Genomic DNA, 23380 nt, shown 5'->3' on the forward strand with positions numbered 1-23380 from the left:
TATCGCAATGATAGAAATATGGCTACCCACACCTAATCCTTCCGTGAAGAAGTCAAGGCAGCGTCGGTCATCCCGTGGAACGCCGGAGGGCTGAAAGCACGTCTTTCAGATTTTAGTTAGTTTGTGTATACTAACTTGATTCCACTCATCATAATTTGTGAGCCCAATTCGCCGAAATCAACCAGGCTGTTGGGTACGAGACCGTCCCATTTTCAACAAATGGCGCGTCTAGCAAAATAATCGTTTTTGTTCGTCGTGAACTCACCTATGTTGGGTCAACCAGTGCACCTCATGACGAAAATCAATATGTATGCATAACTTTTGAAAACAAACAACTTAACGTTTAATCTAATAGGCGTGTATAGCATATCCCCTTCAAGCAACTTTGATTATAGAAGATTAGCGGATATATTGAGTGTTTGCCTTGCACCATGGTTCATCTTATGATATATCAATGCACACCAGCCTACCTGGGGAAGTACTAGGACAAATGCAAAAAGACGGGGATTAGCAAACATGACTAACAGCCATTGCCTTGCTTTGCTGAACGAGGGAAGCCCCACCGTTCTTTGAGGCGTGGCATATGGCAGCTGCTTCAATCTTGCTTTCGTCTCCAGCTCTCTCACCAGATAAGTAAAGTAGCGTGGGGTTATTAGAAACATGAGATGCGATCACATACCCATCTGCCTTACATCAAAGGCTTGTAGTCATATGGTCCACAAAAGACAATTCGAGCAATTGACTGGAGCACCTTTAAATCTGACATGAAACATGCGTGCAGCGAGAGTCTAAGATCTGGGTTGGAGGAAATAATTAGCAGTAAAAGAAAAAACACCTCTCGTACGTAGATAATGACCTCTCCCACGCTAAACGATTTTCACATAGACAAGTAGCCAGATCAACCGGACCACTCAGCAACACCGCCTGCGCTCTTTGATGTATCTCTATATGCCAAGCGGACTTCAGTGATGAGAGGCCACACTGCTTTATCGTGTGTGCTTAGGTGTGGCATTTACAAAATCGTATTCTTTCCGCATTGAAATGATTGACTGGAATGCCAGTAGTTGGGTGGAGACGCTACACCACACACTGCGTGACTGTCTGGTCTACAATGTGTAGAGACAATCACTGGTATCCATTATAGCACGCCTTGACAATAGACGAATGTCTGTTGCATCTATAAATCGGCAAAGCTTGTATAGTTCACTCAGGCTCACTCATAAAATATATTTTGAGTTTCAGAATGACTCGAACTAGGCTCACGAAAATTTCCCTGAGTCGGACTCACTCGGACTCACACTCACGAAAAAATTATTCAGCTGGTCTCACTGGGACTTAGACTCACGAAAATATTACTCACCAAGACTCAGTATGATTCAGACTCACGGCTCAATATGAGTCAGAATGAGTACAAGTGAGTCAACTCATGGGTGCGTAAGCAAAAAATTAGCTGCTTCGATTGGGATGTCAATGGTTTTTAAAACCAATATCTCACGTAATCATGTGCTCCTCTTGGTGTCGTTTGGCAAAGCATCCTCGAAAAAAATTTCTGAGGGCTTCCAAACCGGTAAAGTCACTTTTCTTGAAATAAATGGCATCATGAGAAATAATAATGAATATATTTTCTGGAAGAGTTAGTGGGGGCATGTAAAGACACCCCCTCCTACGTAATTCACGCCTCTAAATAATAAATATTGAAATGGTGTATGAACGACACTCTATTAGAATACTTGTGAGTATACGTGAGAAGAAATGTGAATCTAGGTAAGGCTGGTAGTAGAGCTGAAGATCTCTAGATATAACTTTAAGCTGGCAAAAGAACGTGAAACATACTCAGACTCACTCAAAATATATATATTTGCGTTTTGGACTCACTCAGACTCAAACTCGCCAAAATTTTCCTGAGCCGAACTCACTCGAACTCACACTCATGAAAATTTTCTTCACCCGGACTCACTAAGACTGAGACTCACGGCTTGATTTGAGTCTGAGTGAGTCCTAGTCAGTCGGCTGATGTGCGAGTTCACGGACGTATGGTTGAATCTGTTCTATCTTGTCGTCAACAAAAGACATTGCACTTGAAATTGACCAAGAAACAACGGAGATTTTTGAGGAAGACGGACCCGATAAGCCGCTGTGAGAGTGATGTCACGTTATCCATATAACACCAAGCCAGATTATTGAACTCCTCCTGACTAGGTGCTTGTGCACGCGCTGTGCGATGTGCTATCTCTCTGTCCCCTTCCTCTTCTTCTTTCAATCTCCCCCATCTTTTTCCGACGTGTAGAGAGAGAGAGAGACAGAACGAATGTAGGAAAGGTAGGGAGGTTAACTAGATTATGCATCCAGTTTGCTACCCTACACATGGAGAGGGGGAGGGGGGAGTAATTGAGAGAGAGAGAGAGAAGGATAGGCACATGTCACATAACACACACAATGCCGAGTTTCACAGGCGGTCCCTCAATGAAGTTGCTGACAAGCATCTCAGGAGGGCTCGTGTGGCTTTCTCTGCTGATGTGCTGCGCGACCAGGCTCCTAAGATCTTTGCTTCATTAAATGGCCGGTCATCGAGTCTATTCAAGGCACACTGGAGAGTCCGGCGATCTTCATCAAATTGGCCACAGTGGCACAAGAGATTTTCAATAGTCTCTATACAGTTGCAGCTTTCCCACATGGATGAATCCGCCATGCCAATGCGATGGCTGAATGACTTAGTAAACGCTACCCCAGTCCACAGCCGGCACAGCATTGTAGCGTCACGTCGAGAAATCTTGGATGGCAGTTGTTTCTGACGTAATGACTTAAGATTCGTAGGGGGATGATTGGAGTTAAGTGGAGAATTCCAGTGCGCAAGCGTGGCATTATGCGCAATGTGACGAAGTTCTCTAGCTGCGTCTACTCTTGACAAGGGTATTAACAATGTGGGTGCTCCATCGTGGGCACATCGGGCAGCATCGTTGGCGAGGTGGTTACCACTGATGCCACAGTAGCCCGGCAACCATTGTAAAACAATGTCATGCCCTTAATCAGCAGCGCGATGACAAATTTCATTAATACGATACACCATCTGGTGGTAGTTTCCACGTTGTAGACTTCGCACGCATTGAAGGGCTGCCTTGGAGTCGCAGAAAATGGCCCATCTACTAGGGGATTCTTACGTAACAAACTCCACAGCAGCTTGAAGAGCGGCGAGCTCGGATCCCGTAGATGTCATGATGTGTGATGTCTTGAATTTGACGGTGATTGATCGAGATGGTATGACAAAGGCACCTGCCGAACTTCGCAAAACCGAACCGTCCGTGTAAACATGAATTCGGTTAGCATACGACAAATGCAAGAGGTCCAGTGAGATCTGCTTGAGGGCTGCAGATGACAGGCTTGCCTTTTTAGATATCCCCGGCACTTCAAGGTGTACAGTTGGTCTTTTCATGCACCACTCTGGAGATAGTGGTACGGTTGCAGGTGAGAATCTCCACGAGATGGAATTCTGGTTAGCCCCAACAACTTTGGAAAACGCTGCCTTTGGTCTTTCTAGTGGCAAGCTAGCAAGGTGGTGGTTAGGCACTCTGGATATGTGACGGATATGTGTCCGGAGTGTGTCGACAGTTATATATGTCGTGATCGAATGGTCTTTAGCAATACCAATTGTTGCTAACGTATTAGCGCACCGAGGTAGCCCCAAGCATGTGCGGAGGACTTGGTCTTGAATGCTTTGCAGGACCCTGATGTTAGTTTTTCCGGCGTTGGAAATCACGGGCGTGCTATACCGCAAATATCCCAAAAAGAGCGCTCTGTACAGCTAAAGCATAGATGACACTGATGTGCCCCACGTTTTACCAGCGAGAAATCTCATCACGTGTGTGATAGAGCTGAGCTTCTTCTTCAAGTGCGAGATGTGAGCACTCCACGAGAGATCTCTGTCGATAATGACGCCCAGGAATCGGTGACGTCTCATATACGAAAGGTTCACGTTGTCGATAGAAACAGGATAACAGATCATGGGCTTGCGGGTAAAAGGGACTAAGGCGCACTTCTCGGTGGAAATTGTGAGGCCTCGAGCATGGAGGTACGTCGACGTTATTCTAGCTGCTTTCTGGAGCCGTGCGCGTACCTGTAGTCGTGTCACTGCTGAAGCCCACATACATATATCATCAGCGTATGTAGAGATATTGACTGATCGAGGTAGGCTTTGTACAAGGCCAATAATTGTGAGGTTAAACAGCGTAGGGCTGAGAACCCCGCCTTGTGGAACGCCACGAGCGGTGTAATGTTCAACAGTGTGGCCTTTCGCAGTAAGCACGAAGAAGGATCTCCTCTGTAGGTAGCTCCGAATCCATCGAAACATTTCTCCACCGATTCCAATGTTCGCCAAGACATCTAGGATGGCATCGTGCGTTACTTTGTCATATGCACCTTTCACATCGAGGAACATTGCAACCGAGATGCGCTTGAGGTATTTCTGTTGTTGCACAGAGGTTACGAGGTCGATGACATTATCAATAGAAGAGCGGCCTCTTCGAAAACCAGCCATGGCCTCTGGGTATATATTATAGCGTTCAAGGTACCACTCGAGGCGTGTCAGAACCATTCTTTCCATTATTTTCCCCACGCAGCTGGATAGCGCAATGGGTCAATATGATGCCAGATCAAGCGGCGACTTTCCAGATTTGAGGATTGGTACCAAGCGGCTGGATTTCCACCTTTCTGGAACGACGCCATCGTTCCATGACTGGTTGTAGCATTTTAGTAGCTGGTCTCGGCCGCGTCTTCCAAGATGGCACAAAGCAGCGTAAGTAATACCGTCCGGCCCAGGTGACGATGAACATCTGCAGGTGGCTAGAGCTGCGTCCAGTTCCTCGAGTGAGAAAAGCATATTCAGTTCAGAAACTCGTGCTACGGGAACATCCCCGAGAACTTCGTCACTCATGGTAACCACATTGCTCGCAATCCCCACGCAGAAATCTTCAGCAACGTCAACCTGCAGGCGGCCTTGATGGAGAGCCAATGTGCTGAATGGACTTTGTTGTGGAGTCGAGCCAAGACCACGCATTGTCCTCCATATATGGGACATAGGCTTGCGAGAATCGAGTGATTCACAAAATTTCTTCCACCGTTGGTCCTCCAGCTTGTTCATTCAACGTTAGATTTTCTTTTGTAGACGTCGAGCGTCTCTGAGGTCATGAATCGAATTAGTGCGCCTGTACCTCCTCTCCGCTCGCCTACGAATCGTTCGTAGTCGTTCCAGTTCCATATCAAATTCTGTACGCTTTGATGTGTATTTAAAGGCGCATGTAACCTCTTCCATCACATTTTTCATTACCTCCTCGAGGCCGCACGCGATATCATCGCATGCCTCTTCCACCTTTGCCTTGTACATTTTCCAATTAACTCTTCTGTTAGTTGATGAGGAGGAAGTTCCAAAACCTGTGACCTTCAGATACGTTGGAATATGATCACTGCCATGAGTCTCAATATCAGTGAACCGTCGCACTTGTTGGGCGAATTGCCGTGACACCAATTCAAGATCCAAGCAACTGCTATATCTCGAACCACGCAAATACGTTGGACTGCCGTAATTCATAACGTTAAGTTCGTGGCGTAAGGCGAATTCAGTAAGTTTCCGGCCTCTGGAATCGATCTTTGTGCTCCCCCAAAGCAAGTGATGAGCATTAAAATCACCAATAACAATCCAAGGTCCAGGTGTAGCGGTCAAGATGTCATGTAGTCTTTCACCATCGAACTGACCAAATGGTGAGATGTATGCGCCGATAAGTGTGAAGGCTACCTTCTTCTTTGCAACGCGGAGGCATACGTATTGATTTCCGTTATGGGGTTGCACCAAATGTGGAATGTAGGTTAAATCTGTGCGGATATATATAATTACTTTGCTGGGCTCACCACAAGTCGATGAAGTGAAGGCTTCGTAGCCCGAAAGCTTTATCGCTTTTGACAAATTTGGTTCACATATTACTAATATAGGAAATCTGTTGCGAAAAACGTAATGTCGAAAACATGAGATCCGTGATTTAAGTCCTCTGGCATTTCACTGTAAAACTGTCGCACTACGTACTTCGTCTCGGAATGAAGGCAGTGAACGAGCCATTTTGTCTATGCGAAGTTGGTAAGCACTGGACTCAGGGCATCCAATACTTGCACTGCGCATCGTGCTGTAGGCGTGTTCGTGTTGCCTATAAGCGTGCGAATGGCATTGATGAGAGATTAATCATTGTCGAAATTTCTCGGTCACGCTCTGTCGCCTAATCTTGGTGAGATGCAGAAAGTGGTGCTACCGGTGCACGTTCCAGTTTTTCTGCAGGGGTTATTCTTGAAAGTGGTGGCCATGCTTCTTCCAGAGCCTCCTTTTCAGGGGCAGCATTCTCAGTGCACGTGTTCCTTCTGTCCGGCGGTGGTGGTGAAGCCGATTCAACGAAAGGAGGCTTTACAGAAGACTTGATGCTGTGGGCAGGCTTTCTAGATGAACGTCGGTGACGAGAACAATGTCGCCTGACGACAGCAACCGCTTCTCAGTGAGTCAAACGGTCCCTCACCATTTTCTTCAAAACCGAAATCTCCTGCCTTATTTTCGGACACTCTTTTGATGTGGCGTCGTGGGGCCCTTGGCAATTCGGGCATTTATAGGTATTAGCTTTACAGTTGTCGGCAGAGTGTGGTGCACCACAACGAGAACATGTTGTAGGATTTCCACAGACGGCGCTCACATGACCAAATTTCTGACATTTCCGGCACTGAAGCGGCTTAGGGACAAATGGCCGCACAGCATGTCGGAAATGACCCACCTTAACATGTGTCGGTAGGCAATCACTCTTAAAGTCTATCTTCACACATCTCGACTTTCCTAGGCGTCACACCTGTAGTATTTGGGGCCCATCATTAGCAGGCTTAATAAGAATCGGCAAACCTTCGTTCGAGATGGTCACATCGATGTCATATATGACGCCTGTAGTTGCCTGATTTCCTAGCGGAATGATAGTGTGAACATTCATGCCGCCAAGGACGCTAACTTTGCTCAGTGAATCTAACGCTGACGCTTGAGCAACGTCCACTGCTACAACATTTTTCCGGGGATTCACTCTGATGTCCTTAATACTGTTCGGTACCAGTGCCTCGAGCTCTGAAGATACAGCTTGCCTGTTCAGCAGTCTCATGTTGATGGATGGTTGCGTAGGCAAGAATAGGATGGTGTACCTCGGCGGGCTTTGCGGGGCCCTCCCAGCAGATGCGTCCATGGATGCCCTGAGCATCCTCCGCTTTGCTTTCTGGCTCATGACGGTCACGTATTCCTCGTCGGAGCTGTCGACGCTCCCAGCAGTGTCAATGAGGGTAGCCTCGTGGTCACTGGAAAGGCAGTTTCGCTTCCTTGAGGCTGCCAGCGCTATCGCCGGCCACTCAGGTGGGCGTGCAGATGAGTCCACTTCCATCGCCACCGAAAAGGGAACTACGTTCCCTGTATAACTGCGAAAATAAGTGAAAAGTCTGAAGATGAACGGCAAACACTCAGCTACAGCAACACTTCGTCTTCTCCGACGTGTAAGGTAGCAAAGTGGCTATTCTGGACAGGTTGACCTCCCCACCTTCCCTTCTCCCTCATTCTATTCTCTCTTCAGTATCAATTATAAGCTCATCAGTTACTGCTTTAGCCTCTGAGACTTGACATTCATTAATACTACTGGATTTGCTGCAACCTATACACCTCCAAAAATTTCCTGGTGTTCCTATAGGGAGCTGACTAAAACGGTTGTAAAAAAGAGCTTCTTAGCTTTCTTTATCTCAGTTTTCAGCGCTGAGCTTAATTTGCTCGTGGCAAGTCTTGTGGCTGGCATTGCACTCTCAGAAATATAGGTGTATCTTGGAAGTAGTTCTGCCACTCAACAATAACCATGATCTGGCTTGCGCACGTTTTCTTTCGTGAAAATGTCGCGCTGGCCACTTTCCGCTCAAGAATTTCATGTCGCACTGATAACGCGTGCGCCATTTGTACTGTGAACTAACGGAACCATGTTGATAACGCGTGGAAAGTACTCGAAGTAGATGACGAATATTGTTGCGTGGCAGAAGTACTCTCCAAATACTGAATTTTTTTAGAGTGTAGCGTCTGATTCTTTTATGCTTTATTTTCATGCGGATTATCTGTCTCGTAACCCAGAGGCCCTGCTTCTTATTCTGAATCTTGTCACGAATAAATATGGCAATGACATGCAAACAGTTTGAATTTGCACCACGATCCTTTCACGTTTTCATCAAAAGCATTTCTAAATAGTCTATACACTGGACCCTCTGAAGTCTTTCCCGACAATCAATGCCTTATTTCTGCTGTAACACTTATGAAAGGACAAACTATACCAAATGCCAACTCATGGTCAGAGTATTCGGATTTGTAGGCTTCTTTTGGTGGTGTGCCTAAGTAAAAAAATAAAGTGCTGGAATTCGGATGTAAGAAAATATACTTCAATTTTTTGAAAACTTAAAGGTCGGATATATACATAGGCACATGAATTGGTTGTGAAAGGTCCTTATTTGATGTCCTTGGAATGTCCTGACTATCAGGTAACCAAAAATATTACGCATTTCAGTGAGCGCCGTTGTTTGGGAAGCACATGCAAGCCGCCTAGACACAGGCTGTCCTGGTGCGTTTCAGCACAGTATGTTTTGCCTACTGACTCCACGTACCAGCAATAGTTATGATGACGTGTGTTTAGGACATGGTGTAGTAGTTTAGGGGCTTGTAGACGACGTAGCCACTGGGAGATCCATTAGGCATCTTGGTATGGTTGTAGGACGCGTGCATTATCTTGGGAACTGCATTAGAGTTTGTTTCATTGGGCTACTCGCAAGCTGAAGCTGTCAAAATCTCTGCTCAATACACCGCTGGAAAGGTTGTGGAGTAACGGTACATGTTAGCAATATATCAGCCTTTGTCTCAGTGACACCGTAGAAAGTATGCCTACCTGAAATGAATGCTGTCGGATACCCTAAAAATGACGTACTTACTTTAAGAATATCTATACAAAGTAAAACTTTTCGGCTGATGCTGACAGTTTATTAGTGAGGTAAGAACATAAAGCTAAAATTACACAGCTGTAACTTTATCATTAAGAATTGTCGCGTATCAGCGCTTGCATTACTTTACTACAATTATGTTTGTTTAGGAGTACGCTAATGTTTTGTTTTCTTCGCGTTCAACAATGTGTACGCGACTGCCTCAAATCTTCTAAGTTTTGTTTTATTTCTTTCTTTTTTGCGTGTGTTGTGCCGTGCGAGTGTCCGTTGGTCACTCGAGGGGGCCGTCCTCCTTGTTTACGGGCAGCAGCGATCGGCGAGTCTTCCAGACCTGCGGGCGCCGGGTCAGCACAAAGGCGGCGGCCCGCTTTAATGCACCTTGCCAGTTCGGGTGCAAGAAGAGAGAAACATGTCCCTTTGTGCATCCGTGGCCTGTGGGACGTTCGACTCTGTTTCCCCGAATGGCTAAGCGACGGACCTCTACCACTGACTTCGTGGAACAATTTGTGCACGTGCGTGTATGTGTGTGTGTGGTGCGTGCGCGTTTGTGTCAGCGTGCGCGTATGTGTACTCGGATCTGTGGTCGACAGAGGAGAGCGAGAAAGCGCGGGAAGAGCCAGAGACGCAGCGAGAACGGCGAGCAGCGAACAAGAGTCTGCGAATTGCGAGCGACTAGAGCGGTTGTGCGATGTGCAGAATTGAACGGTTGCGCGAGTAATCATTGTAACCTAGTTTTTTTTAATTAAATACAGCCTTATTTTGTTTTCATTTTCTTAACAGTGCGTGAGTCGTGTGTTGTGTCTTCTATCAATTTTCACCTTTTTACGGCCATACCGGCGACACCCTAATTTTTACCAAAAGCGGGATAGAGGACGCTAACATTCATCAGAAGTGGGATTTGACCGATTTTAGAAAACGTTCGGAACGAGTTTGAAAAACCTTAGCGAGGAGTGCGATTGCGTCAGTGCGAGAACAAAGCAATGGTGGACTTCCAGTGAGCGTGCACTTCCAGAGAGCTAACATCAGCCATGCTGGACGGATCATCGCCGGGGGAGAGTGGTCACCGTGATGACGACGACTGTGCTGAGCTCACCAAGCGGGAACTTTTCGACGCTTTGCGCGAGAAAGACCGCTTGTTGGCGGACCTGCTGCGGCGGCTGCCTCAGCCCGAGTCGTCGGGGGCTCCACACCAGGCGGCCAACAACACGTTTCAGGTGATGCCCGATTTGAGCAGAAATATTCCAGACTTTTCCGGTGATGGTTGCGCGTCAGCAGCCCGGGAATGGATGGAAAGTTTGCGCCAGACGGCTACGCTTCACCGGTGGCCAACGCCATTCCTGCTCGAAACTGCCAAGTGTCACCTGGTCGGCGCCGCAAAAGATTGGTACCGTTCGAGAGCTGCCGAAATTTCATCGTGGGACGATTTCGAGCGGATGTTCGGGCGGACTTTCTACAGTCAGACACGGGCGGCGGAGCGATGGAGGCGTATGCAAGAGCGAATGCAGCAGCGAAATGAGAACAGTGCTGCGTACTTCCACGAGAAGGTGCGCCTTTGCAGAGAGGCGCACTTGGATTTCTGTGATACGAGGGAGCAGGTGCTGACCGGTCTCCGATCGCGGGAGTTATGCACGATGCTTCTGGGAAGGTCGCATGAAGACGCGGATGACCTGTTGCACGACATTCAGGAATTTGAGAGGATCGACCGCGAGCGACGAGAACGCTTCGGGACAGCGGCTGAGCGAAGAGCGACAAGCGATGCACCTCGTATGCAACCTGCACCGAAGGCACCGCTGCAGGGAGCGTCCGGGTACGACAGGCGGGACCAGCGACCACCTATCACAAATCAGAACGGTGAGCGAAAATGTTATAATTGTTTCAAATTCGGACACATTTCGCGGGATTGCCCAGAGGAAAGACGAATTGAAAAATGTCTAAAATGTGGGAAGACTGGGCATACCCAAAAACACTGCCAAGCAAAAGGCCCCAGAAATGAGACCAACGCTGTCTCTGGAGAGAAAATTGATCCTGGCGTGCTTTTGAAGCCCGTTAAATGGAATGGCAATGAGACTTTGATTGGCATGATAGACACAGGCAGTTCCGGTTGCTTACTGCGCGAATCAGCGGCGGTGCGGTGCGGAGCGGAAGTACTGGAAGATGCGACAGCTCTGTATGGTTTCGGCAGCCATGGAGTTCCAGCTGCTCGTGCGATTGGCAGGTGACGGGCCGACTTGCTGATAGATGGCGTCGTTGGCAAGAATATACAGATACTTGTTGTACCCGACGAGGCCCAGTCGGTCGATTTGCTTGTCGGTCGCACGTTTACCGAACTGCCATATGTGACCTACGCTAGGCTGGGCGGCAGCTTGCAATTCTGGCATAGAGACGAGTGCCCATTCTCACATCTCGAACCCTTCGTTTCATGTCCGAAATTACGTTTGAAAACTGCTGAAGAGACCCCACTGCAGGCCAATGTTATAAATTGGGTGAGACTGTCATCGCAGTCTAACGTCACTGGTGCAGTGCTATTCAACAACTGTGGGTGCGAAATTCTTGTTGACATGGAGGACGGAGAGGTTACTGTGCCGGTGTTTACGAGCGGAAATGATGACGTGGTTCTACGTAAAGGACAAAGACTTGGCCACGCGACAGAGGTGGACATCCCGGGTTGCGAGATGAAGGAAATAAATGAGTGCAGAAAGAAGTGCAGCGCGGCGAAGCCACAACAAATTCTGGTTACGGAGGCGCGACGGCCGATTGGGTGCGAGGAAATTAAAATGGGCCCCTCTGTAACAGAGGAGCAGCGTCGTGAGCTCGCGTGCCTCCTAAATGAGTGCCGGGATTGTTTCGCCGCCAATTTCAGCGAACTTGGCTGCACATCTGCCCTTTCGATGGACATACAGGAGATACTTGGTAGCGCACCCGTGGCTGTTCGGCCCTACCGCACGAATGCAGCAAAGCGAGAGGCTATACATGACATCGTCGGAGAGCGAAAAAAAGAGGGAATCGGAACTGAGACACATTCCGAGTATGCGAGCCCAGTCATTACTACATTGATGGTCGATACAGAGCAGCGAGATTGGGACGAAAAGCTCAGTGAGGCAGAGTGCAGCTTGAACAACGCTGTAAACAAGACGACCGGGAAGACTCCCTTCGAGATGTTACACGGTTATCGACCGGAATTTTACAGCGTGGCACTGAAGCGCTTGGTTGAATCTAAAGTGTCAGAGTGGGAGGAGCCCGGCGGGCTGCGCGAACGTGTACGGCAGCGCCTCATGAGCGAGCAGAAGAAGATGAAGGTCGCTTACGACAAGCGCCACTTCCCGGCTAAAATGTACGGTGTCGGTGACGTGGTCTTCATGACGAGGGCTCCAGAACAGACGGAAAAGCCTGCCAAAGCCCAGCCAAAATATAGGGGCCCCCTTGTAATCACGGCAGTGTTGCCAGCTGACACGTATCGAGTTGCCGACCTTGACGAAACAAGGGCGAGCCGCTTCGCGACCACTGCGCACGTGTCGCAGTTGAATTGCTGGACAACGACCAATCCGCATTCACACCTTGATGACGACGGAGAGTCTGCGGAGGAGTCGGACGCCCCCGAATGTGAGGTGCAGCGACTGAGACGTTCGGCCCGTAGCTGCGCCAAGGCCCATCCCTATGCGAGTGCGCCATAGTTGCGTTGGCGTCTGTTGAGAACTTCAGTGTGTGCCGGGATTTACCGAGTGAACTGCGCGTACTGAAACAGTTGTTTTTTTTTCTTGTCTTCTTTGACGAAGGAAACAATTCTGTTTGTGTATTGGCGTGTGGGTTTGTTTATGATTTTTTTCCATTAACGAGGACGTTAATGACTGTCAGGACGACCGAGTGTACGCGACTGCCTCAAATCTTCTAAGTTTTGTTTTATTTCTTTCTTTTTTGCGTGTGTTGTGCCGTGCGAGTGTCCGTTGGTCACTCGAGGGGGCCGTCCTCCTTGTTTACGGGCAGCAGCGATCGGCGAGTCTTCCAGACCTGCGGGCGCCGGGTCAGCACAAAGGCGGCGGCCCGCTTTAATGCACCTTGCCAGTTCGGGTGCAAGAAGAGAGAAACATGTCCCTTTGTGCATCCGTGGCCTGTGGGACGTTCGACTCTGTTTCTCCGAATGGCTAAGCGACGGACCTCTACCACTGACTTCGTGGAACAATTTGTGCACGTGCGTGTATGTGTGGTGCGTGCGCGTTTGTGTCAGCGTGCGCGTATGTGTACTCGGATCTGTGGTCGACAGAGGAGAGCGAGAAAGCGCGGGAAGAGCCAGAGACGCAGCGAGAACGGCGAGCGAACAAGAGTCTGCGAATTGCGAGCGACTAGAGCGGTTGTGCGATGTGCGGAATTGAACGGTTGCGCGAGTAATCATTGTAACCTAGTTTTTTTTAGTTAAATACAGCCTTATTTTGTTTTCATTTTCTTAACAGTGCGTGAGTCGTGTGTTGTGTCTTCTATCAATTTTCACCTTTTTACGGCCATACCGGCGACACCCTAATTTTTACCAAAAGCGGGATAGAGGACGCTAACAAATGGGACAAAGTTTTATGACTATGACATTTCAGAACAATATCTCGTACGTGTATATGCAACACAAAGTGCTGTGAATGACCAAATATTTAAGTACCGCTTATTAGCAGCCACTTTAGAGTTGTGCCGTACCATGGAAAAGATGCCCTTTTACTGTGGCACCGCTCTCAAAAACGAGGCAAGTGATGTGTTAGTTATTGTACTTTATTCATCACAATATTGGATATTGTACAAACAGGAACACATCAGACCCATGACTATTTCACATGAAACAGGTTCAGCTCATTTCTTAACTCGTCCAACATGTTACAGAACAACAGTATAAAAACATTTCTTGTCGATACAAACTGCATACCACTAAAAACATTCGACGAAGCCACCAGTATTGTACGGTGGAAAATCCACAGTCACACAGTGTGGCGTTACCCACAATGCAGACACCATTTCTCACAAACATTGCAGCACAGTAGTCACCAAGACCGACGCGTGCACAAAGAACTGAAGGTGGTTTCTTGATACAACCTGTTTTTAGTCTCAAAAAGGTCGCATTTTCGTGCAGCAAATTTCAAGAAACAATCGCTTTGACTAACGTCATGTGGTGCATATGATATATAAAGTGCGATAAAAGGCAACGATAAAACAAGATACACTAAGGTCAATCCGTGCATAAAAGAGATACTAGTACAACATCTGAAACATGAGCAAACATTTCACTAGCGCACGCGCTGCGTTCAAGTACAGGGCAGTTGTATAGCGATGGTCAAGGGACGACACAGCGCCAAATACGCAAACTGTGACATTGTCCGTTTCTCACAGGAGCTGTTGGGCCTTAACGAAGCAGCGTTTTGGAACGCAGCGATCGCTGGACATGAGCTTGCAAGCCACAGCTCGCGAATGCATGTATTGCCGAGAAAGCTCCAACTCTGGCGGAGCGGAAAGCTGCGTTGCTCATTGCCAAGCAACTCCTAGAGCCACCGGGACACCACAAAGCGTGTAAGAACGAAAAAAAGTGCATAAAGGTGACGTGATCAGATTAGAACGCATGGATTATGGTAGAAGTGCAAATAGTCGCCGCCAACAGGGTGCGGCCGAGTGTTATTGCAAGTTTAAAAGTGATGGAAGTGGCACATTTCATGCTGCAATGAAATGTCTTTTACTGCTAAAAAAAACGCCTCGCACAGGTACATGAGCGAGTTTTCACGTTGTGAATTAAAACTTGCTGATTTGAAATTTTGATGTATTGAATAAAGCTACATGACCTCTCGCATCTATATATCTATAACATACTACAGGCACACAGGTACATAAGAGGGAAATAAGGGAATAGAAAAACTTGGCTTCTTTTCCCGCAGTGAACTGCTCTGTCTTATACGGGGAAGCATAAGACGCAATGCCCTAGATTGCTGCCAAACCCTGTCATCCACACAGAGGTCAGCTATACACAGGCCTTCGCAATACGGCCCGCTGAACAAACCTTACTGCCTGCGAAGGCACACTTATATAACCTATAGCGATACGACTCTCCGCCAAAAGTACGTAGCCAACGCAGAGCATGTGTCTTCATCTATTCATGTTATCTATTGAAAAACAAGCTATCGCCATGTTAAAGCTTATTCACATCAGTGACTCACAGCAGTCACGATCGCAACTAGCCCCAAACGGTCACTGTTGTCGAAGGACGACTGCTTTGTGTCAGTCGCGCACTGTTTCTTTAAAAAAATAATTTGAACTACTGCGATTGCAAATGATTTGCATGAACCAGACACATTAGAGCAGGATGCCTGCTTGTTTTACGATATGATGCTGGTGCGAACCGGCGTGAACGAAACTTATCACGAGGAAATTTGGTGTGGTGACGGGCTGGCCTCGCATGCCGGCGTGAAATCGCTCGCACGGCTTCTGCTAATCGCCAGTGTGAATGAACGCATAGCGGGACGAGGACAAAAAAAAGAGATAAAGGCTTCAAAGAACAAGTTGAGTATATTTTTGATAAACAGAGCATGCAAAGAAAACGCCTAAAAAAAGGCAGGGTGGTGGGCTGTTCTGTTGTCACCATCTCGCATGAACTCGCCCAGCTATTCCTATAAACTTGAGTACATTCAACAATACACGCGCGCATGCAAAAAAGAAAGAAAAAATAAAAAAAATAAAGAGAGCAGCAATAAAAATAGAAAGAAAAGCGCAATTTCAAAAGCTGTTTTATCTATAAGAAATTAATGTAGCTATATACGATCAAAAACTCAGCTTCTATCAGTGCTCCGATTATTCATTCGCACCAAAGCACGATTAGGAATGACTGCGCTTACAATGTTAAAAAAACTTCCGAGATAACGACTCTCTGTGCTCGCTACGTGTATGGGAGCGCGCACGTCTGTATATATAACGGGAGGGGAAAGTGATAAGCCTTAATACTTGTTTGTCCTGACGACTACGATCATGCAACGCGCAGTAGAAAGCATTACTCATGAGAGGCAGCCTTTGTTTCAAATCAGGGCAAAACGTGCTGTAATTATGAAAGCACTTTAACCACCAGTGACTTGTTCCTGCAGATAGCTATTCAGCCAGGATCTTAACGTAGCAATAAACAGGAAGTGATATGAAATCGCAGTACATATTTGCTACATTGCCAAAATAATTAGACGTATGATAGCGGTGCATTGCCACGCGAAAAAATTGCACGTTGCGTTTTTAGGGCCCCCAAAACCACCAATGGCTGCTTTTCATTCGCGTTTTTTTTTAAGCCCGTGTTGGCGTTCGACGAACTAGCCAATAGCTGAACAGCGGCTCGCTCAGCATTCGACAATGCAGTGCCTGCCTCTTAAAAACCGTAGTTGTAAGTTCTTCCCGTGAGATCTGCAGGTCTCCGACAGTGGCTATGGCTGGCACGAGTATGGGCGAGCAGCCGCTCAGGCGATGGTGCGCACCTCATGCGGCGAACGCGCCTGCTTCTTGGAGCCGGACTCTTCGGGCACCAGGGCGCTCTTTGAGCGCTCCCAGACAGACGCATCGCTCGCCTTGAATTCAAGGTTCATGAAATGGCAAGGAGCCAGGCCTAGGCAAGCGCGCAAAACGTTGACAATGCAGCAGCGCTGCTTGAAGAGTGCGTTGACAACGGGCGCGCCAGGAGGCACGGCGGGCGCCTTGCAGAGGTACGACAGCAGAGAGAGTACGCTGTGGAAGCCCTGGAACTTGTTGCCGGCCACGCTGAACTCGATGCGTTCGCACAGCTCGGCCAGAACGAACAGGTCTATGATGAGGGGCGCTGCCAGTAGTGAATCCTCGCACGTGTTGTGCACCACTATGGTGTTGTGGCCGCCCATCATGATCTCACTTGTGTACTCATCCATAGCACGCTTGCTATCGCCCACGTATGGCACATACTTGATGACCACCTGTGATGCAACCGGAAATAAAGAAGTCATTCACCAAGTAAATCGTGAATATTATTTCCATACAACCGAGCTGACGCTCTCTTCACAACACAACGCTTCCTATTAAGTGCAAAAAAGGTAATTAATGTTAGCACTGTGAAAGAGGAAACCAGGTTGAAGTACCAATATACGGTTCCGTCATAATTCATGAGCGCAACTTCTCGCTGGAAGTTACATTGGAGGAAGCACTTCTGCAGTTTGCAGAACAGGGTGTTCAGTCAGAGTAGAATTTCTAATGCGGAGATAGCCTCATGGTAAGTTTCCGATCATGTAAATTCGAACGTGGTGATCAGTTTTAATGGCCAATATGAAGAAACATGATGCCTGCAAGCTCTAAGTCACCTTAAAGAGATAATATTTTCAGGCCAGAAAAGACGCTTTGTATGATGCAACGCGTAAGGCGGCACGTCGTATTCGCAGTTAACGTGCACAATGTCGAACGCGAAACGAGAAATGCGAGCACATTTGCCCAGATAACTGCGACGTTGACGTGATTAAAATCGCAAGAAGTGAGCAAATGCATCACTTCGCTTTTCTCTCTATTAGGATATGCGACCCGCCCCGGTGGTCTATAATGGTCATGGTGCTGATTGCACATCCGAAGATTGTGGTGCCGGATTCCGTACGCGGCGGCCGCGTTTCCGGTGGAGGCGAAAATGCATGCGGCCTGCATAGTTATATGATCGAAATTTTTGGTGCCCTCCTCTACGGCGTCCTCCATAATCGTAACCTGGTTTTGGGACGTAAAACTCAAACAATTCTTATTGTTGTTCAAAATGGTAATGCGCACCAGTACTAGACAAAAGACAAACAATAGGACGTGAATGCTAAAAAAAAAAAACGCTAGACAAATACAGAGGAGAGGTCGAGTACTCTCGCTTATCTGTTGTCTATTATTAGCGCTCCTTATCATTATAAATAAAATGTTCCCACTTTCCTAACTAGCAACATCATTGTATTAATGCGATAGCGTTAAAGAGTTGGTTTTGCGGGAATTCCGGCGTCAGCCTCGGTGGTTGTGAGAGAAGAGTTATCATCTTGCGCGTTACCAAAAAATCGGGAAACATGCGAATAAAATAAAAAGAAATTCTGTACTCGAGTCGGGAGCGAACCATGGTCATTACTGTGGCAAGTGGGTGCTCTACCACACAGCCACGCGTCTGCTTGGGAATGCATTGCAAATAACTTCCTCTGCTTGGAAATGCAGTGAAAGTAACTTTCACGCTTTACAAACACGCGCCCGACATGTGTGTACATGATTCACCCTACAACATGAACTATTGCAGTATTATTGCGTAGTACAAGCGTACATTACCATTGGTGTCAGACTGTGTTACTATAATAATGACTTCATGGTTTAAAGCCCGTCACTCACTACAAAAAAGCGCACCTATTACTGCACGTATTCTCTGAGGCCCAGTTGTGATTGCATGACAAGTTCGAAAAGATTTCATGCACTAAACCCCGTAATCACAAACGCTCATCAACTTGACTTCCACCCTTCCCTTGATAGAGTTGAGCACTGTGCCACCGCTCGGCTGAAAATGACGCTGCGCTACTCAAGAATCGCAGCCGATTATCGCTGATATGCAGTGACTTGCCGTGCCTAGAGACGGCGCTCCCATCGGCTTTCTCAAGTGAAGGTGAAGCGTTGAGTGAAGGGACGTTCTAGAATACCGGGGTAAGTCTTTTGAACTACGCGCTAACAAATATCGCTATCACGTTTACCTCTTAAAGGCGAAGCTTAACGGTCCCCTATTTTTTTTTTATCTTTGAGATGTGCGAGCTGCACAGCGCACACGAAGTGACTGTCCGTCTCGACTTGCTCGGTCTTGCTGGCACTGGAGATGACTTGCAAGATAGGGCATATGTGCCAGCTTTTGCAAGTGTCACCGCGCCGCGCAACGGCCTGACCAGTGAAGGAGACGCAGGTTTAGCCTGCAACAACGGTAGCAAGTGTCTCCGGCCAATTATTCTAGGTGGCATTGCCCCGGCTCAGACGTGTTTACCACTTCCTGCCCTCACATAGACGATGCAGCACCCTCGAGAACACTACCATCATCACCTGCCCGCGCGTGCGCAGACTGTGCTTTGAATGCCTTCTCTCGGGGGCCAGAGCATACAGTGCACCGTGCGCGATAGGCTTTTATCGCGCTTATATTTTACGCGAAACACCCAACCACAGACATTTTTTCGCTTTCAGTGTACCTATCATTGTCATAGAAAAACAAGGAAGGAAGGTATAACAGTTTGATTTTCTAAAAATTGAGTGGACATGAAATCTGCTAGGGATGCAAAAAAATTCCTAGTTTCCCATAATCGAGAGCAGCGTAACCATGAAATGGCTATACCGGCAAAACAGACCGCAACACACCATAGCGTTAACGGCAAGCGTGTTCATGCAGTTAGGCGCCATCTTTTGAAGGAGATGGCGCAGAACTCACGGATAGCTTACATTGGAAAAAACGCCGGTAATCCTTCTTAAGCGCCAAAAAGATGAGTCAAGCGTATTGTGTTCTGTTCCTAGCTGTGGAACATCGCTATTCAAAACTGCAAAAAAAAAATGCAGCGTACTGGAAGTACACCTTCAGTGAAATCGGCATCAAATACTAGGAAAAAGTCGGAACCAATATTTTTGTAACAAATTTGGGCAGCAACTATAGCGTATATATTCTGAGGTCCTGTACAAAGGGCTGGGCGCCGCCCCACCGCGGTGGTCTAGTGGCTAAGGTACTCGGCTGCTGACCCGCAGGGCGCGGGTTCGAATCCCGGCTGCGGCGGCTGCATTTCCGATGGAGGCGGAAATGTTGTAGGCCCGTGTGCTCAGATTTGGGTGCACGTTAAAGAACCCCAGGTGGTCTAAATTCCCGGAGCCCTCCACTACGGCGTCTCTCATAATCATATAGTGGTTTTGGGACGTTAAACCCCACATATCAATCAATCAATCAAAGGGCTGGGCGCCAGAAACTGCGTTTTCGTAACTTTCGACTTAGTTGCCGTATGATCTCTGTTCTTCCACCATTGCCTGGATGTTCTCGTACAAGTGCCCGGATGACTGCTCTGGCTTTTGGCTTAAAGCCCCTAAAGGTTGTCGACGACGGTAAAAACATTGCAGGCTTACAATTACGTACATTAGAGATAATGCCGGTACAGCACAACGGCATCTGCAGGGGCCACAATATTTAAACTACCAGCACCTGAACTACAAGGAAAAAACTTCCGACACATTTATGACATGGACGCATAAGAAAGTTCACTGACACCCCTGGTGCACAATATGCAGTGTGTTAGCTTTATAGTGTTCTGAACATGGCACATGAATGAAATATAATGCATGGCACAGACTGAATAAAATATAATGTGTCATAAATGTTTGTTATATACAACATAAACTTGCTTTTTGTGTTTCCGTTTTGCACAGTTTACCAGTGCTGACGTCATCGTTATTTGGTGAAACCGTTTTGTTTCAACCAACCTGGATTGGGATAATCAGGGTGAACCGTGAAAGTGCCTCAGACAGACTGGCCGACGTTTTGACAGAGGACCTATCTTTGTCAAAGGCGCCTTGTCCTTCTTGGCGTATTAGTTTTATGGGCGTTAGTAGTGACATCATCAACTGTTGGTGGCACGTGTTCCAGTTGGTAATTCGTCACTAATAACCCCCTTAAAGCTAACGCTCCAAAGATGGCAAGGCTTGCCCCGTCGAGGTTCTGTAGTGGCTAAAGTACTCGGCTGCTGACTCGCAGGTCGCGGGATCGAATCCCGCCTGCAGTGGCTGCATTTTCGATGCAGGCGGAAATGTTGCAGACCGGTGTGCTGAGATTTGGGTGCACGTTTTTAAAGAACTCCAGGTGGTCAGAATTTCCTGAGCCCTCCACTACGGAGTCTCTCATAATCAAATCGTGGTTTTGGGACGTTAAACCCCACAAATAAATCGATCAAATCAAGATGGCAAGGCGCCTCTGAAAAAGATGTCTTCCTATCGAAACATCGGCCAGCCTGTCTGAAGCACTTCCACTGTTCACCCGGATTACACCCCTACGAGTTTTTATTTGTCGGCTCCCATCTTGATTTTAGCCAACCTAGAAGCACATTTCCCCGAATAACAAGTTTTCCCGCGTTCCCCCCCCCCCCCCCCTGATACAAGTATTTCAACAATGCTATATTGCAGAGATTGCCACAAAATGTTTTCAATTGGTGTGTGCACGAGTGTCGCGATCCTGTGCCCCGCGACCAGCGTGGTTCCTCGTTTCGGACAACACAGTCTGTGTAAATGGCCACGGCGCGGCGCCACATACCGGTAGCTTTGTGAAGCTAGCAGAGGCACGCTGGTCACATATAGCTGCACTTTATCGACACAAAATTCACGTAAGATGGATTGAAAGCTCGCGCCCTCTACGTCCATGTGATACCGAAGTAGCGGAAGTTAAGCATAGTGAGCCGTAGCCTGCATAATACAACACACTAAGCGAAATTGGGTAAAACAATGAATCTGATTCAGCATTTCACTACTTACGCAATGATCTGGCTTCTCGCCCGGGGCATAAAGGATTGAGTTGCTGTCAACCATGTCGTCAACAACATTGCTTTTGCTGATTTCTTTGGATCGAAATTGGGCCGGAGCCGACAAGTTCTTGCCGTCATTGTTGCCTAGGTGGTTGTAGCTGACGATGGAGACTGGCTTGATGCCGGCTGACACCAGGAAGTCCACGAGCACGGACTTAAGTTTTGTCTGGCCAGATTTAAAGTCATCCCCAGCCAAGAAGACCTGGCGCTGCCTGGCCAGCTCCTGAAGTCCTGGTACGAGAGTATTCTGAGGGGACCCGTTGATGTAGGTGCACTGCGAGTCGAAAAAAAAAAAAACATGTTTCACTCGCAACACGGTTAATTCTATATCAGTAATGGCAGGAGAGTGTCCATGGGAGCGCTGAAGTCATTAGCGTAGCCAGGGGGGGGGGGGGGGGGACTTTGGTATTAAACCCCCCTCGCCTAGCGAAAGTTTCTTATTTTGTGGGTGTATATTGCCTGACCATGGTGCAGTCATTAACTTCTCAGCTGGTGCGGTTCGGAGCAAGCTTTCGTGAGCCTATTTCCTTCGTCTGCAAGCCTCATATAACCTGCGAAGCCGCTAAATTATGTCCCAGTGTTCCGGATTGTATACATGCGCGCACACATACAAACGCACGCAGTACATCAAAGAGGGCGGGGGATTGGAAGTGCCCCTAGTCCTTCAAAAAGATGTGCCTCACTGAGACACCACGGAGAATGAGCACCAGCCTGGTGATATTCCAAACAAAGTGCATGTGTGCTTCAACAAGAAATTAGGAGTAGGCATTAGCTAATGTTTCGAAAATCAACTCAAACAAACGATGCATGGCGGCATCAACGTTGTGCGTAATGTACACACACACACACACACACACACACACACACACACACACACACACACACACACACACACACACACACACACACACACACACACACACACACACACACACACACACACACACACACACACACACACACACACACACACACATATATATATATATATATATATATCTGCTAACGGCAAGTTATCTTTTCACCCACTTTTCTTTCTTCAAATTTACATTACACTTGGATCTAATAACTTCCCCTAGACATTCATTGGCATCACTGTCTGTTAGATCTCATTACTATTGTGTCAAAACACCAAAAAACGAGCCCTTAAAGATGCACTTCTTTATCTTATTCATTAACGAGGGTCTCGTACTGGCAGACTTGGTGCCGTTAGGTTGTATACGAGAGATTGTTGGTCACCTGCCAGCTCGTATTAAGTTGACGCGCTACGTGACGCCAAACAGGCTCATAAGAGGGTGTTCCACACTCGCCGCCATGGCTACAGATTGCGCTGACTGGCACTCCCACGTTTAAATTCACATATAAACCCGATAAAGTGACTGAGGTGGGGGGGGGGGGGGAGGGTAGCCGCCAAGGTAGCTCAGTGGTAGAACATTGAACATCTTATTGGAAGGTCGCAGGTGCGGTTCCTGCTCACGGCAAGTTATCTTTTCACCCACTTTTCTTTCTTCAAATTTACATTACAATTGAATCTAATAACTTCCCTTATACATTACTTGGCATCATTGTCAGTTAGATCTAATTATTATTGTGTCAAAACACAGAAAAACGAGACGACCCTTTAAGTATGCACTTCCTTATATATCGAACTCTACTGCAACGAACGCCGTTTCAACGAGATTTCCGCTACAACAAAAAATTCACGATTCCCCGTGAGGTGTCAATGCCTTAGTATCGTCGTAACAACGAACACTTTTTCTTCGATCGTCCCACTTCAATGAAATTTCACGATGCCATTCCAGGTTCAGATACTTATATGC

At 47.4% G+C, this 23380-nt stretch overlaps 1 protein-coding gene and 1 pseudogene across 2 annotated transcripts in view; one reads left to right on the top strand and one right to left on the bottom strand.

Annotated features, from left to right (window-relative positions):
- Positions 1-9207: 9207 nt before the first annotated feature.
- On the top strand, positions 9208-11358 carry LOC142775162 (uncharacterized; annotated as a pseudogene).
- Positions 11359-13749: 2391 nt separating this feature from the next.
- Inos (Inositol-3-phosphate synthase) overlaps positions 13750-23380 on the bottom strand; it is a 79605-nt gene continuing 69974 nt past the window's right edge. For both annotated transcript variants that reach the window (XM_037428792.2, XM_037428791.2), the window contains 2 exons: positions 21511-21834; positions 13750-16955 (listed from right to left, as the gene is read on the bottom strand). In XM_037428792.2, the coding sequence (XP_037284689.2) occupies positions 16470-16955; positions 21511-21834 (810 nt within the window). In that variant the 3' untranslated portion in view covers positions 13750-16469. The remainder of the gene's footprint in view (positions 16956-21510; positions 21835-23380) is intronic.

The sequence above is a fragment of the Rhipicephalus microplus genome, chromosome X (genome assembly GCF_043290135.1).
Source record: "Rhipicephalus microplus isolate Deutch F79 chromosome X, USDA_Rmic, whole genome shotgun sequence".
NCBI classification, from domain to species: Eukaryota; Metazoa; Arthropoda; class Arachnida; order Ixodida; family Ixodidae; genus Rhipicephalus; species Rhipicephalus microplus.